At 46.2% G+C, this 15,128-nt stretch overlaps 3 protein-coding genes and 3 non-coding genes across 6 annotated transcripts; 1 reads left to right on the top strand and 5 right to left on the bottom strand.

Moving 5' to 3' along the window:
- Window positions 1–404: 404 nt before the first annotated feature.
- Window positions 405–3,830, bottom strand: rps3 (ribosomal protein S3). The gene is made up of 7 exons (XM_068317033.1): window positions 3,751–3,830; window positions 2,931–3,061; window positions 2,698–2,791; window positions 2,237–2,331; window positions 1,420–1,607; window positions 1,055–1,258; window positions 405–472 (listed from the first exon to the last, which is right to left on the bottom strand). The coding sequence occupies exons 1-6, from the start codon at window positions 3,778–3,780 to the stop codon at window positions 1,059–1,061; spliced, it is 738 nt and encodes a 245-aa protein (XP_068173134.1). The 5' UTR covers window positions 3,781–3,830; the 3' UTR covers window positions 405–472; window positions 1,055–1,058.
- LOC137597881 (small nucleolar RNA SNORD15) lies at window positions 859–1,000 on the bottom strand. Its single transcript, XR_011036219.1, has one exon. It is a non-coding gene; the product is annotated as a small nucleolar RNA SNORD15 (small nucleolar RNA).
- Window positions 1,662–1,803, bottom strand: LOC137597880 (small nucleolar RNA SNORD15). Its single transcript, XR_011036218.1, has one exon. It is a non-coding gene; the product is annotated as a small nucleolar RNA SNORD15 (small nucleolar RNA).
- LOC137597879 (small nucleolar RNA SNORD15) lies at window positions 2,442–2,587 on the bottom strand. Its single transcript, XR_011036217.1, has one exon. It is a non-coding gene; the product is annotated as a small nucleolar RNA SNORD15 (small nucleolar RNA).
- Window positions 3,831–6,319: 2,489 nt separating the features above from the next.
- On the top strand, window positions 6,320–9,391 carry LOC137597237 (V-set and transmembrane domain-containing protein 5). The gene is made up of 4 exons (XM_068318285.1): window positions 6,320–6,637; window positions 7,345–7,671; window positions 7,748–7,891; window positions 8,967–9,391. The coding sequence occupies exons 1-4, from the start codon at window positions 6,562–6,564 to the stop codon at window positions 8,993–8,995; spliced, it is 576 nt and encodes a 191-aa protein (XP_068174386.1). The 5' UTR covers window positions 6,320–6,561; the 3' UTR covers window positions 8,996–9,391.
- A 136-nt stretch (window positions 9,392–9,527) lies between these two features.
- Window positions 9,528–14,840, bottom strand: med17 (mediator complex subunit 17). The gene is made up of 13 exons (XM_068317161.1): window positions 14,689–14,840; window positions 13,811–14,055; window positions 13,357–13,520; window positions 13,013–13,232; window positions 12,804–12,940; window positions 12,592–12,673; window positions 11,780–11,932; window positions 11,567–11,697; window positions 10,951–11,135; window positions 10,651–10,788; window positions 10,233–10,350; window positions 9,989–10,148; window positions 9,528–9,916 (listed from the first exon to the last, which is right to left on the bottom strand). Exons 2-13 carry the CDS (start codon window positions 14,043–14,045, stop codon window positions 9,687–9,689), a joined length of 1,953 nt encoding a protein of 650 aa, XP_068173262.1. The 5' UTR covers window positions 14,046–14,055; window positions 14,689–14,840; the 3' UTR covers window positions 9,528–9,686.
- Window positions 14,841–15,128: the final 288 nt, after the last annotated feature.

The following is a 15,128-nucleotide window of genomic DNA, read 5'->3' on the forward strand; positions in this document are numbered from 1 at the left end:
CCACAAATCTGAAAACGAATCTGATTATGCATTAGTTATAATCTAATTACTGGTTAATATATTCACTAAGTAGGATATAATATGTCCTGAGTGAGACAGCTTCACGTTTTATGACGATGGCTCGCTGTCACGTGACTATGGGTCCAGATAACGTGGACGAGTTTGTCTAAAACAAACAGGAAAAATAATCCTGTAATCAGGAGGGAGTGTCCAGTGAAACTTCCTAGCAATCCCTACCCATGAATTAACTGTTGACACTCTAGAACAGCTCAGGACCTGTTATTACACTACATAGGAACTATCCAGGTCCAGGTCCGGGTGTCAGACTGAACAACTGGTTACCAGTATGTGTGAGTTTGAAGTGGCTCTTCATTTCTACTCATTAACAAGAAGACAACAGGACGTTTACAATTTTCAAGATTTTATTGTTTTGTACACAAAAATCAGCATCTTGCTTCCATCTGTAGGCAACCTGTAAACAAATAAAGGATTACTGGAATGTGTCTTAACACAAAACATGCTCATATAGGTTCAACTGGAACCCTCTGGGCTCACGACCTCTTTATGAACCGCTTTCCTGTTTCAATTTTCATGTGATATCGGTCATCCGTTTCTACATGCAGAAACTATTACCATCAGTCTCTCATTAGTTCAGCTCTTCACATATAGCATTTGATTGGCTGGGTTTAGATGAACTGCATCTTAACTAGACATCCACACAGGATAGCTACACGTATGTTGGATCACAACTGTCACAGCGTGATTTAAAATAAAGCTACATGACTTAAACGTATGTGTCCATCGTGGGCAACATCATATGCGGTTCTGGTTCTGGTTAGAAACGTGTGCCTTTCCAACCCTTCTCAGACAAATGCCTCAACGTCTTCAGCTGAAGAGGACTCGACCCTGGGGACCCGGAGCAGGACCACAGAACGTGGACATGAACCAGGAGCCACCAGAACCAGACCCGTTCCGACTCGTCATCGTGTCGTCATTGAAGGGATGGCGCATCGTGTCGTGTCACACCCGGTGATATCACCCTGCTGTATCTCACCTTCTCATGCAGTGGGCACAGGTGTTCCCTGGGGCATGACTGGCACCTCTGGCTTGGCCCCCTTCTGCTCGGAGATGGGTGTGCTGGGCACGTGCTCCTCTTTGGGCTCCACAATGCTGACGTGGTCAGGGAGGGGCTTCTTGGGGCCGATCTTACCGCTAGAGTCCCAGGGCAGCATGATCTTCACCTTGATGCCCAGTACACCTGAGGACGACCCACAAGAGTGTCACACGGACAAGCAGCAAAAAACACCACAATGAACATTCTGCTAGCAATCTGTTTAGCCTCAGGCTGACATCACAGTGGAGGGTTCTATGAACCCGTTAGGTGGACCTAGTTGAGCGTAGAGCTGCTCCAGGACTCACCCTGCCTCAGCAGGACGTGGCGGACAGCCGTGTCCACGTAGTAGTTGACGGGGTCTCCGCTGTGGATCATCAGACCGTCCACAAACTTCATGGACTTGGCCCTCTGACCCCTCAGCTTTCCGGACACCACCACCTCGCAACCCTTAGCACCGCTCTCCATGATGAACCTCAGAACACCGTAGCAGGCTCTAAATTAAAATAACACGTTTTTAGACTGGGGGAGGGGGGGGGTGTCTGTCAGCCCTTCTCAGACAAATGCCTCAGTGTCTTCAGCTGAAGAGGACTCAGCTCTGAGGACCTGAAGCAGAACCACAGAACATGGATCTGAACCAGGAACCACCAGAACCAGACCTGTTCCGCCTCGTCATCGTCTCTTCATGGAAGGGCTAACAAGACAACCAGGCTCCTCATGACATCATCACCCACAAATAACCATCAAGATACAACTAGCAAAAGCAGCTTCCTCTTTTACCGGGCAGAGACTGGGGTCCAGATTCAGAACTAACATCACGAGTAACGCAGGAGAAACACCCCAACATTTGCAAGAGTGCTAGAGAGCTATCGCTAGTTGATTAACAGAACTGAAAAGCAGACATTGGTCGGAAAGGAGGACGCGTGATTCAAACCACCTTTGCTAAACGACTTGTTTCATCATCTGAACCAATCCACTTTCATTAACACAAGGAGTCAGCCGATCGTAGGCTGAATGACCCGGCATAAAAAGCTTGCGGTGAAAATATCTTCCATCTTCTGTAAGCGTCACAATCTGAGTTACTAAAGCAGATGATCAACGCTGCACTTATTGATCTGCTCTCACCTGCGGACCGCCAGACCCCCCAGCAGCTTGTAGCGCAGCGACTCGGCCTGAGCGATGGCACACAGACCACGGGTGGCGACTTTCTCTGCATACAGCTGAGAGAGAGAGAACGAGAAATATATCAGACGCTGAACAACCACAGGAAACCATACAGGTCTAACTGGGAGACCTCCTGCTCTGTTTTAAGGTCCCCTGCTGCCCCTCCCCTTCTCAGACAAATGCCTCTGTGTCTTCAGCTGAAGAGGACTCCCCGCTCTGAGGAATCAGAGCAGAACCACAGAACGTGGGCCTGAACTGATAACCATCAGAACTAGAGTCCTGCTCTGTCTCGTCATCGTGTCATCACTGAAGGGAGGATGACCACCACTCATATCTTCATCTCACTCCTGCCAGGGTTCACTGACATAAGGAGGCAGGAACCATCATCATAATCAGAGGAAGATCTTCACAGGCTTACTTACCTCCACGCTGCCCTCGGGGAAACCGAACCTCTTCTGGACCACAGCAGTCAACTCTCTGATCCGACGCCCCTTCTCTCCCAGAACATTCTGGGTCCTGCAAACAGACACATTCATGATGACAGGACCCACACCAGAACTTCAGTCACAAGATCAAAACACATCACAGCACCACAGAAACAAAAACATCAGAGAAAGGAGGATACCCGGTTATTGCCCCACCGGTCCAAACTCACCTTGTGGCCAAGATGATGATCTCTGTTCTGGTCGGAGTCACTCGAACCTCCACACCTGAATACCCATCCTCAGCAAGCTCACGAGTCAGAAACTCGTTCAGCTCGGCCTTGAAGATACCGTCTGAGACGAACTGGGAGAAGACAGAGTCGGTTCATTAATGACTAACATCAATTTTGGATCAGAGCTGGGTCAAAGTAAGAGAACTGAGGTACCAGATGTGGCAGTCTGGTGACGGGAATAACGCTTCCACACCACACTTGGCATTTTAGCATAATATCAAAGCGGTCCGTACTCATTAGCCTTTAACATTACACGAATAGTTAGAGCATTACCGTCTGAAATAGACCGCGGTGTCAGGGAAGCAGTCAGATTTAACTTCAATGTATGAACTGCTGGAGGTAACGCCGTTCGTCCCGGTTAGCTTGTCGTGGTTCGGTCCGGTTTCATAGCCTCGTTAGCATTTACACTTACAGCCACGCTCCCAGTAGTTAAAACCAAGCTAACGCTGGGGTGTCTGGTCTGTTTGCTGTGACCAGAGATTTAATACGGGTTCTGGTCTCAAGCTCACTTCTGGCTCCGGCGGACAGCCATGCTAGCTATCTAGCTAGCATGGCTGTCTAGCTAAATGAGGAGTTAGCTAGCTAAATGAGGAGTTCCGCAGCGCCGACAGAATCTAGATTAATCCTCTCCAGATCTGAGGCGGACGACCCCGATCATCACCCGGAGGAGCAGTAAAGGGCCGTTTTCCCGCAGACACAACACAATTTTCACATCATCGCGCTGTGGGTGTGAGTAAACCAAGGGTAAAACAACGCTAACCTTCCTCTTCTTGGAGATCTGCACCGCCATCTTCCAGAAGGCCGTAGACAGGAAAGGATCGTCAACCGACGCGGAAATGAATTTATACCCAAAGAGTAACTTCCTGTTACGTCACACGCCAAGTTTTCTGGGATTAGAAGTTTTTTTGAGTGCAAAACGCTTATTTTTTTAATTGACGACCCAAAGCAGAAGAAGCCAGTTAAATTTTTCAGGGACAAAATATAAACAAATTACTACTTTTATTATTTTCTTAACGTTAAATTTTTACATTTATACACATAAACATACACTCACACATACACACATATATACAGTATACATATACAGTATATCCCCACCTATATATTAGAATAAGTATACTTGAAAGTCTCACGTTATCGCGCTGTCACCAACTCCACGTACTACCTGTCAATCATGCGCCCAACCAATCATGGCGCCCAACCAATAACGGCGCATCTGCCAGAAGGAATCACGTGAACAATATTTCGTAAGGCATCTGCTATGTTAGGAGAAGAAATAACTATATATGGACTTCCTAGTTAACATAATTTTAGTGTCATAACTGTTCCAACAATTTTCATGTTCTTGAGCAGAGAGTCAAAACAGCAGGAACGACACAGAAAATAGCAACGAATTCTGAGTTAAACTATCTGGCTAGCACCAACAGTCTGTCCAGCTATGGTTTCCATTTGGAATGGGACAATCGATGTAGTATCCAAACTGCTCCATGGACATCTGACAAAAACGCTCTTTAAGTAACTACATACAGTTCTGTTCATGTAGTCAGCTAACTGAACTATCACTTCTCAAAAATTTATTTTCCAATTGCTCTTTTGACAGGTGCCTTTTCCGTTAGCTCCTTTCCTAATGTCACCATTAGTTAGCTTTCCTTCTCCAGTTAGCCTGTTAACACTCATCTATGACTTCACAATGCCCGCCCAGCGCTATCCATGATTTACCAATAAAGTCGTTACATCACCACGTTGATTTTTGACTATGTTGGGTGCGCTTGGTTTATAATACCAAGACATCTGTTTTCATATGTTTGGTACGAGGTCTGACATTATTGTTTTATTATGGAATTTCCACAGATTCCTGCTAGTATATATCAGAGAATCATAGCATCAGAATCAGAGTCTTTATTTGTCATACTGACACACGTTTCCACATTTGACAGTACGAAATACATCTCTGAAGGTCCCAGCAAGCCCGGTCGATAAAGAAGTTAAGAAAAACCAGAAAAAAGTTAAAAATGTAAGATACCTGTATATAAAGTGTAAAGAATTATATATATTATATATATATACTGTATATATATGTGTATATATATATACACACACACACATATGTGTGCGTGTGTATAGTATCTATACTATACACATGTATATATATGTGTGTGTGTGTGTGTGTGTGTGTGTGTGTGTGTGTGTGTGTGTGTGTGTGTGTGTGTGTGTGTGTGTGTGTGTGTGTGTGTGTGTGTGTGTGTGTGTGTGTGTGTTAAGAAGATTTATTAATTTACTTGGATACACACAAAAGACAGGTGGACCAAAACAGTTTCACACTGCCGGGTTTTCGTCCCCATTGACTGCTCTCATATAATCAGTAAAAGGAATAACGCTATGCTGCTTGGCCAGGTTAAATACTGTAAATACTGACAGAGGTCACAGTGGTTGCTGACATCTGTACAGATCAAACAATCTTTAAATAGTCCTATTTTCTATCAATTTCATTTTTTTTTCTTATACTGTAATTAAATTGTTCCAATTCTTTGCGAAAATTCCCGTCAACATAAATACACTGTGGGTTTGTTTCCTGCTCAGTTTACAGAGACGTGGATAAAAGAATGATGAAACACTGCAAGTGACGCGCCAACAGGAAAGAATAACAGGCCACATGAAATCTGACATCAGAACGAACTGTTGACTTCGTCTGACATTTATTTCGACGTGATATGTGAAATCTTGATCTATGGGGTGTTAATGTTACGTTTGACAGAATGTTTTCATTAGGATAAATCCTCCTGCCATGTTGACGTGATCAACCCTGAAAACTAATCAGGACATCTTCATCATTTTCATATTCCACATCGTGGCACAGAAAATTAAATATGTCTTTTTAAATTTGTATCAAATAATAACACGCACTGTGGTTATCCATCTCATGAAAAATAAAAAAGTAACGTTTGATCAGAAACCTAAACAGTTCCCATCAGTAAACCCGATCTCTACGTGTGTAAATTTAGATTTAGATAGCTTCAACTCTTTCTCGGAATGTCAGATAAGAATATGTGACACCGGAGAGCGTAAACAACCCGAAGGGAGTTTGTGTGAATACACACTTCCGGTTTGACATGTTCTACCAGGTGAGTCACGGCAGTGTGAGAACCAGCTGACGCGCTCAGGTGTGTGCGCGACGGCGAGGGGGGAGGGTAATGTGTGTGTGTGTGTGTGTGTGTGTGTGTGTGTGTGTGTGTGTGTGTGTGTGTGTGTGTGTGTGTGTGTGTGTGTGTGTGTGTGTGTGAGGGGGCGTGGCTCTGTAGGAGTTATTGTGTTTGCTCCCCACACTGTGGCCCAACCTGTCTGTTAGGTGTGGACTGGCTCCGACTTGCACAGCTATGAAGGCTAATCCCGAGCTGTGAGAGCGAACAGAAACCACAGCGTCTGATTTCGAACCCACGCACACACACACTCACACACACACACACCTGTGACTCACCTGAGAGGCGGACGGAGGACGAGGACGGGCGCTCCAGAATGCCAGAACCCCGAGGATTGTTCTGCTGAGCGTCCAATCGATGGACCTGGGATTCTAATGTGGCATTTAAGGCTGTGGGATTTTCAAGATGTTGCTGTGGTTCTCAGCATCGCGTTATACATGTGTCACCTGGGTAAGCGTTCTGACTGCTGTTCTTCTCACATGTGTTATGATTGTGTTCTACTGCCTACACACACCCTCACGTTTGTTCTTCGGGTTAAAGGTCAATCAGAACTATTTAAAACCTGGTAGAACCGGACCGTGGAGGTAGAGCGGTTTTATAGGTGTGTACGTTAGGTTTTTGAACGCACCAGTCACATAAAAATAAATAGTTCTGGTCCCATTGAAACATCCCAGTGCAGCAGAGTCAGCAGTAGGTCAGATTGGATCGAGATGTTCCTGATCAACAACAGCATGAAGCGGCATCGTGTCCGAACCTCTGGCGTGTTGAAGGCTTTCACCAGTGCTTCAGTCAGGAGGAGAATTCTTTAGCTGTGCCTCACTGAGTCAACAGCACCGGTAGAGCCAGATACCAGACTGGATCCCTGACAAAACATTTGACGAGAACAAAGGCACTCCATTACATTCGTGAATAAAACATTTTTTAAATTCACACAACAGAACGTGATGACTTGAGTCTCACGTGCCGTTGAGGAGCAGGGAATAAAAAGACAGGACAGCTCGGAAGCGCCTGATTGGATCATTCCAATGAGCAAAGGTCCAGCAGTTTTCCAACATCAGATGTCTGCAGACCATAATAGACTCAATCTAGACTCATTCTGCTGCCTGACATGATGTTGTGTTGTGTTGTTTGTTTATTTGTTGTCCTCTGCTTGCCAGCTGGAGCCATCTCCATCCACTGCCCTCAGAGGAGTCTCACCAGGTCGATGCAGGAGGACGTGTTGTTCTCGGTGAACGTGTCCTGTTTGGGGGTCCCCAAGTTTCACTGGACGTTCATGTCGGCGGCGGTCAGCCGCCCCATCGGCGCCTGGCAACCGGGAACTGATGCCAATGTCACCGAGGACTACAGCAGCAGAGTCCAGACCTACAGCAACGGGTCGCTGGGCTTGTCCAACCTGAGGCTGCAGGATGCCGGATACTACATCCTGACCGTCACAGAGGAGGGAGGGAGCAGCAGGGACAGCGGCCTGGTCCTCAAGGTCAACGGTGAGTCCCAGATCAATCAGACACCACAGGCCGCGTCCTCCTGTCCATCTAACCCATCCTCCTATCGCTCCTCCAGAGGTTCTCTACGAGGACCTCCAGTACCTCTCCGTGTCAGGCTTAGCGCTGTCTGCAATCGCCGGCCTCCTCATGCTGGCCATGTGGCTTCTGAACAAAGCCTACGGGAAAATCAGCGCCTGGAGATCCAGGAGGAAAGAGGAAGGTAAGAAGGAAATCGTCTCTGTGGAAGTTTTGTCAAAGGACTCCACGCGCAGGTCAAAGGTCAGCAAAGTATGTCAGATACTTTCCTCCATTTCCTAGCAAGCTGTTAGCTTGTCAACTGGATTATTTAAAGAAATTAACAGATTATTTTGAATATGTAAAGGATGGTGACATATTACATGTATGACAGTGTATGTATGTCAGTGTTAAAGACAGTACACTTAGTACACTCAGTTTAAGTACACTTGAACACCCCTTCTCCATAAGCCATTGATTCATGATTTTTAAGCTTCCTTATTGATAGAAATCTAGAATCATTGATTAAAAAGTATTTTCCTTATTAGAACCAAAGTATAAACTACTGTGTATATATTTATTACCTAAATATTATGCACATATAATACCTTATTTTAAATCAGTAATAGAATGACAAATCTGTTAATTTATATCTTGATTGCCTTCATCTTCGGTGCTGCCGATAAACAAAAGCACCACAACCATCTGCATTCCGCTGTGAGTACGACGGGCCGAAATCTGACCTCAGGGTTGGGTCACGCTATCAGAACAAATACAGACACTGAAACCAACACCCACAATTGTGTCGCCGATGTGATTCAGGATAATTGAATGGAACAGAAACAGGAAGTCGCTTCAGAAAAACAGAAACAGAACTATTTGCTCTTATTATTAGAATTTAATGTTTGTTGGTTTTTTGCTTTTTATTTCAATGCTAAGCTAAAAGCTAAAGAAGTGAGGGACTAACTGGTGTGTGAATGTGTGTGTGATTGTTCCGGTGGTGGTCGTAGGGGTTGTAGGTGCAGATTGGCTCCCACGCCCCTGTCAGTCTACCCCAGGACAGCTGTGACTAAACATGTAATTTACCATCACCAAGTATGAATGAGGTGTGAATGAATAATGGATCCACTGCAAAGGAACTTTGAGTATTAGGAAAAGCACTACATAAATCTATTATTATTCTTATTATTATAAAGAATGTCTTCGTGAGTTCAGGTTTCATCAGTAGCTGTTAGCATGTTGGGTTTGCATGTGACGAGTTTAATTCCTCCTTTCTGCAGAACGAGCCACTGAATTGCAGCGCCTGTGACAGACATTTCCTCTCCCTGCCATCATCACCAGACCAGGGCAGAGGCTGTTCTTACTGGACTGACTGTAAACACGTGATGATGGAACTGTCAGCCATCATGTGGCTCTTACGACCTACACCTCAAACCCCCCTCACCCCATGGACCAGGACTCTGAGGGTCCATGGTTTAGGGTCTCTAAGCAGGACCAGCGGGACATCAAGGGGAGGCTCCGTATCCTGTTCACTTCAAACTACTTTTAATGTGTTTCTCTGAAAGAGTTGTAGCCGCCTTGTTTCCATGGCAACAGCTATCTGTGTGCCTTTTTTTGATCCTGCTCCTCGTGATTCTTTTGTCTGAACTGGGATTAATGTTCAGGTGGACGTCACTGCTGAGGCTGGAACAGAACACTTCCTGTATTTATTGTCTAACCAATGACTTTTATTTAATTTTTTCAGTTTTCTTCAAATTAAATTGAAGCAGAAAAAATTAAAATATGTCTGACAGACTCACGTAACCCCCCCCCCCAACACATAAAAAAAAGTTGAACACGTCTCTGAACCAAACAATTTTATTGAGCATGAACCTCACAGCCTCGCAGGCAGCGCCCTCTAGTGGAGGTGAAACAAAGTTCAGCTTAACCTCCACCATTCAAAGAGTTTCAATAAAAAAATGTTCATAAACCAGCAGCAACCATTTAACTGGGGAAATGGGTCAGGGAGGGGGTGGGAGGGTCTCAGGACAGGGGGTCAGGGCTGCCATGAGCAGCTCCATCTTGTAGACGAAGTTGCGTCCCTCCATCTTGGACCAGTACACCTCCTTACTGGGGCCTCTCAAGTGACTCCACTTGGCCTCCTGGACGACATCGCTCTTCGCCACCTCCTTGCTCTGACTGCGGGGGAACTGGACCAGAACCCTGCAGCCGCTCTCCGGTCCATTACGCACTGACAGACAGACAGCGGTTATTGATACGCCTTTCAGGGGTCAGAGGGAGTGGCTTACCCGTCCGGTCTCACCTGAGATGGCGCACTCGCCGTTGGGGGTGGCAACGGTGACGGCGGAGGCGTTCCCGATGCTTTCTACTGGCCCCAGTCCCACATGGTTGCTGAAGCTGAGAACATGCCAGCCCATCACCTTCGCCAGCTGCTGGACGGCGTGAACCTGATGCTGCGACATCTGGAACCAGAACAGATGACCAATGACGTGACATGACCGGCTGCAGCTGAGGGGGCGGGGCTAGTGTAGCAGCAGGTGAGCTACCTGAGAGAGGAGGAAGTCCTGCAGCTCCTGCTCCTGGTGGGACAGCGTGATGACGCGCCCGTCTCTGTGGACCACCTTAATCTGCTCCACGCCGATGTTCAGCTGCACCTGGATGGACCTGAACACAGACACCAGTCAGCCAATCATACGACAGTAGAGTTATACCGTCAGCCCAGAGGAATGAGCCAATCACATGACAGACAACCAGATAAATAAAACAAAGAATTTGATTTCAAGTCTGTCTTTAAACCGTGTGAGACTCATTCTACTTGGACCAGGACTCAGATCAATGATAAATAAAGACTGCTGATGAACTGATGACATCACTGATACCTGCAGCTGAAACACCAGTAGCTCCTTCCCCTCTTCCCATAGCCAACAGCTTTCAGTTCTACCCTCCTCTCCTCCCTTCACTTACTTGCAAATCTGTTCGTAGCCCTGGGAGGTGATGAGCACCTTGACGCTGGACTCGTACACGTCGTTGATGTTGGACCAGTGGGCCTGGATCTGGGGGTCTTCTATCCGACTGGCCAGACTGTCGATGGTCCGGGCCGTCCTGAGAGATCCACACTGATCCATTAGCACAGCACCTCCTCACTCTTCTGAGCTACAAGTCCCTGCCCCTCCAACTCTTCCTCCTCCTCCCTCCATCAACACTGATAATGATGCTAGTGATTATACATCGTCATGACAATACCTGACTACCGTGAGAGCTCACCTGCTGCGTAAGAAGATGTGTTTGGCCTGTTTGATTATTTTCTCCAGGAGGCCCTCGCTCTGCTGCAGGTTGGCTATCTCGGTTTTGTCGTAGGCCAGCGGCCCCGCCAGACGCAGACGTTTGTGGCCAAAGGGGGCGCTGGCGGGGTGCGGCATCACCACCGAGCTCAGCTGCTGCTTGTGGAACTGGAACACAAATCGAGTCCCTGTGTTAACGCCTCACCGTCCATCTTCTGTTTCATGTTGGGTCACTCGGGGCTGGTTTGCATTTGTGTGTTCAGATTGTTGTGTGTTTGTTTAATTGTTGTTAGATCACGAGATCCGGCGTGATGAAGTTGGAATGACCACGTGTAGCTGAGTCAGCAGTAAAATGTTTAAATATTTGTACAAACAGGCAGGCATGTAACAATGATGATGATGATGATGAAGAATGTGTCGTCTGAAGGAAACACTGATCTACACATAAACACTGATCTCAGATCTGCATCCGTTACTTTTCCTCTACTCACTGAGACTTTTCTCCTGTAAAATTTAAATCTGACCTATCAAAAATAATTTATCAAGTTCTCGATCAGAATTATTTATTGGCTGACAGATGGCCTGGAATGACCTCTGACCTCTCTCATCATCTGATGTAGGTTGTGCTCCAGGACATAGAGGTGGTCGTCGGGTTTGGGTCGCTCTGGAGATGTCCGCTGGTTCTTCTTCTCTCCAGTCGAGTGACACAGTGAGATGGAGAGCTGCAGACCTGCAGACAGAACGACCAACCATCAGTAACACGATGATGGCTTCGTCTCAGTAAAGAAGGCATTCTTCAACGTCGTGGCAACCTGGGAAGGGCTGTGAGATGATCTGGTTCTTCACCACAATGTGAGGGATCTGAGACTTGATCTGAACAGCTTCTCTGGACAGCTGGGCGAAGATCTCCTTACAGAGCAGGACGTTCTGAGCCGCCTCCAGCTTCACGTGCCACGCCTGGGTGCCTGGAGGAGCAACAGAGATGAGGAAAGGTCAGGGGAGGGTCAGTGTTCCCAGGGTCGTGTGACCCAGCGTGGTGAGCTCAGGACTGATATCAGCCGACAGCACAAGAGAGGGGTGGAGTAAAAAGAACAAGTAAAAACTGAGTCAGCAATGATGATTATATCTAATGAAACAATATTTAAAGACGATGTGGCATTTTCCCGTGTCGATTCTGTGAAGTAAAACACGGTCGGCCGTTTATCCTACAGCACTTTGAGCTTCCTGCTCCGTGTGGATGAGGACTGTTCCCAAAACACATAACTTTTTAAAATGCAAACTTTTAATAAGCACAACTTTGGTGGGAAAAAAAGGCTGAACGTCCTGTGGATGATCAGAGGGATTCACTTCCACCTTCTCCCAACTATGAGCCGACAGACTTTGATCCAAGGGACTCGTGAACTTTGACCTTTCAGCGGCCTTTAGATGTCTGACCTGAATGAGTTTCTTCTGTTGTGATTGTTCCAGATCTCAGTATAGATGAGTAACAATCACAGCATCATGCCTCCAACCCAGGCTCACCTGTTCACACCTGTGCTGTTCCTCCTGATTTAGAGTTCTACTCATTTACTGGCCCAGTTCTAAACTTTCTGTCAGAGGAAGGGATGTTTCAACTGAACCGTACCAGCTCTGGTTTTTGGGGGTCTCCTGAACAGGTTGACGGTTCCCAGATCACCGATGTCTGGAGCCTGTTTTTGGATGGAAACCTGAAAACAACAGTTGATTAGTGGATTAATAGGATCGATAGTACAGTGGACCAGCTTCATCTCTCCTACTGCTTTAGTTCAGTTTAGTTCAGTTGCCGTTCCTTCTGTACCTGTCAGTTACTTCTCTCACCTTGATATAAGCAGATCCCTCCAGATCGCTGGGGATCTGGACGTCCAGAGGACAGTAGTCCTCTGGGATCTTCTTGTCCAGATCGATGTCTGTGTTCTTGATCACCTCAAATGTTCCGTGGTGAGGGAAGAAGGAACCTGAGGACACGTCAGCACAGAGTTAAACTTTGCAACTGTGGCTTCTGGATGTTTCTGATATAACGTTATCACCTGCGCTGCGGTAGCTGAGGTCTCCCAGAATCTTGTCTCCAACTTTTCGTAGTTTCCACTGAGAGCGGAGCCTCAGCAGCTCAGAGTTGAAGTCCCTCTGTCTCCGGTTCTCCTGGTTCTCCGCTACAGACTTACTGAGTTTCTCTGCCCCCTTCAGGAGAACCTGAGCAGCTGTGGCCAACGATTTCTTTTTGCTGATCAGCTGGAACACCTGAGGGGTCTGAAAACAGCACAATGTGATGAAGCGCAGACAACTGAGGTTAGCATGTGTGGAACCGGTGAATGTTGGATCATTTACAGTCAGCACAGAAAATAATGACCATGTTTATGTCAATATTCTTCACCTTGCCAGCTGTTGGGTCCTGGGACACGGGGTCTAAGGCCATGTACTTCTTCTCCTTTACGACACTGAGGACGTCGTAGAGGACACACATCTCTGTCAGAGCTCCTCTTAGGTTGTTACGCACAGAGTCCCAAGGCCAAAGAGACGGCTGGAACTTCACTGTGCCTGAGTGAGAAAGACATAACAAAAAGTGACAAAATAGCTGAGCTGACAGACCTTTAACATTACAAAAAGCATAAATTAATGAGGGAGGTAGGGCTTATATCCACTATTATCTCTTAAAGTTCTCATAATAAGCACAAATATCAATCAGTCAACTGTTAAGATCCCCTGATGTTTGTTATCCAAGCCCATACATCTTATTTGACCAGGGGAAATCTTGAAAAATAGCAGTACAGCAACCCGAGAGCTAGAGGCGATCGATGAAGGATCTATCACATCTGATTCCAGTCTACCTTCCTCTTCCTCTGGCTCCTGCTTGGTCCACTCCCGGTCCCTGGGTTCAGTGTCACCCCCGTCCTCCTCTGAGTCCGACCCCTGGCTGAAGTCGATCCTTTGGGCCAGCTTTGACAGGTTCTGGGACATGGACAAAGGAGGGACGTACGTCTCCGTTCCATCTAAAGCCACTTCCTGCACCTGCTTCTCACAGGAGGACTCGATGCTGACCCTCACTGCTGGACCTCCAGACATGATGAAGAGCCTGACACGAGGACAGAGGCAGGAAACCAACCATCAGATGCGGGCTCTGAGTGGCCAACCAGAGCACAGAGGCACTGCCGAGTCATCATTTACTCACAGCTGGTTTTAACAGTAACAACTGGCCTGTCATCGACTAAAATAATTTTGATTTTAAAACATTTGGAGCAACTGAAGACCTCCTATTATGTGTAAATCAACCAGACCGTCCAATAATTGATATTAGATGAACAAAAGCTTCATAGAGGAGTTAAGAAACACAATAGGAAGCGGGAAATGCAGCAAATAACATAGATATGGGTGAATAACACAAATAGCTGTGTAAGATAGAATGAATGAGGTAGTTCGCAACTAGCGAGCTGCTCGCTCAGTAACTTCATTACTATTGGATATAGCTAGCTACTAGCTCATTAAGCACATCGATAACTGTAAAAAACATTTATTAATCTGCTATCGGCTAGCCTGAAGGTAGTCTGGGAACATAAATAACTTTTTAACATGCATGACGGGATTATCCGTTATTACTAAGGACTGTATTTTGACTGTGGAGCAGTGCTAGCTAGCGGTAGCGCCGGGTTACCGGGTGTTAGCGTTAACGCCTGGCTGTCAGCAAAGCGTTAAAATGTGGGAACCTCACCTGTTGTTTCACGGAATAAATATTGTTTCCCGGAACTGTGCAGTTTTTTTTATTGACGTTCTCCCATCATTCTGTACAGACAACAACTACAGGTTTCTTCTTTTCCTTCGTTGTTGTTCTTCTTCGTCGTTTTTGTAAAATTCTTCTTCGTTTTCTTCCGCCTCTGTTTTCTTCTTCTTGCTTGCGTTTCCGGTTTGTACTATAAACAGCTAAATGTCTCTGTATCGCCACTCTCTGGACAGGAGGAAAAGGTTTCCTTCACAGAGGAGGTCGCGTTTTCAGATTTTATTCAATCAAAACCTTTCTGATGTCAGTTTTATTTATTTTAAAACGGCATTTGTGACGTTATAATCTACTGATTGACCTAATATATTTTGATGTACCTTGCATCACTGGTTTGCAATTGGGAATAAATTTTTTCCGTGAATTTACCGGTATTT

The sequence above is a fragment of the Antennarius striatus genome, chromosome 6, assembly GCF_040054535.1.
Source record: "Antennarius striatus isolate MH-2024 chromosome 6, ASM4005453v1, whole genome shotgun sequence".
Classification (NCBI taxonomy): Eukaryota; Metazoa; Chordata; class Actinopteri; order Lophiiformes; family Antennariidae; genus Antennarius; species Antennarius striatus.

Excerpts from the sequence above, each read along its gene's own strand:
- LOC137597237 (XM_068318285.1), top strand. The coding sequence starts at position 6,562 with ATGTGGCATTTAAGGCTGTGGGATTTTCAAGATGTTGCTGTGGTTCTC. Across the intron at positions 6,638-7,344 it reads GTTATACATGTGTCACCTGG|CTGGAGCCATCTCCATCCAC; the intron begins GTAAGCGTTCTG and ends TCTGCTTGCCAG. Across the intron at positions 7,672-7,747 it reads CCTGGTCCTCAAGGTCAACG|AGGTTCTCTACGAGGACCTC; the intron begins GTGAGTCCCAGA and ends TCGCTCCTCCAG.
- med17 (XM_068317161.1), bottom strand. The coding sequence starts at position 14,045 with ATGTCTGGAGGTCCAGCAGTGAGGGTCAGCATCGAGTCCTCCTGTGAG. Across the intron at positions 13,521-13,810 it reads GGAGCCAGAGGAAGAGGAAG|GCACAGTGAAGTTCCAGCCG; the intron begins GTAGACTGGAAT and ends TTTCTCACTCAG. Across the intron at positions 12,941-13,012 it reads CCTCAGCTACCGCAGCGCAG|GTTCCTTCTTCCCTCACCAC; the intron begins GTGATAACGTTA and ends ACGTGTCCTCAG.
- rps3 (XM_068317033.1), bottom strand. The coding sequence starts at position 3,780 with ATGGCGGTGCAGATCTCCAAGAAGAGGAAG. Across the intron at positions 2,792-2,930 it reads ATCATCATCTTGGCCACAAG|GACCCAGAATGTTCTGGGAG; the intron begins GTGAGTTTGGAC and ends GTCTGTTTGCAG. Across the intron at positions 1,608-2,236 it reads GGGGGTCTGGCGGTCCGCAG|AGCCTGCTACGGTGTTCTGA; the intron begins GTGAGAGCAGAT and ends ATTTTAATTTAG.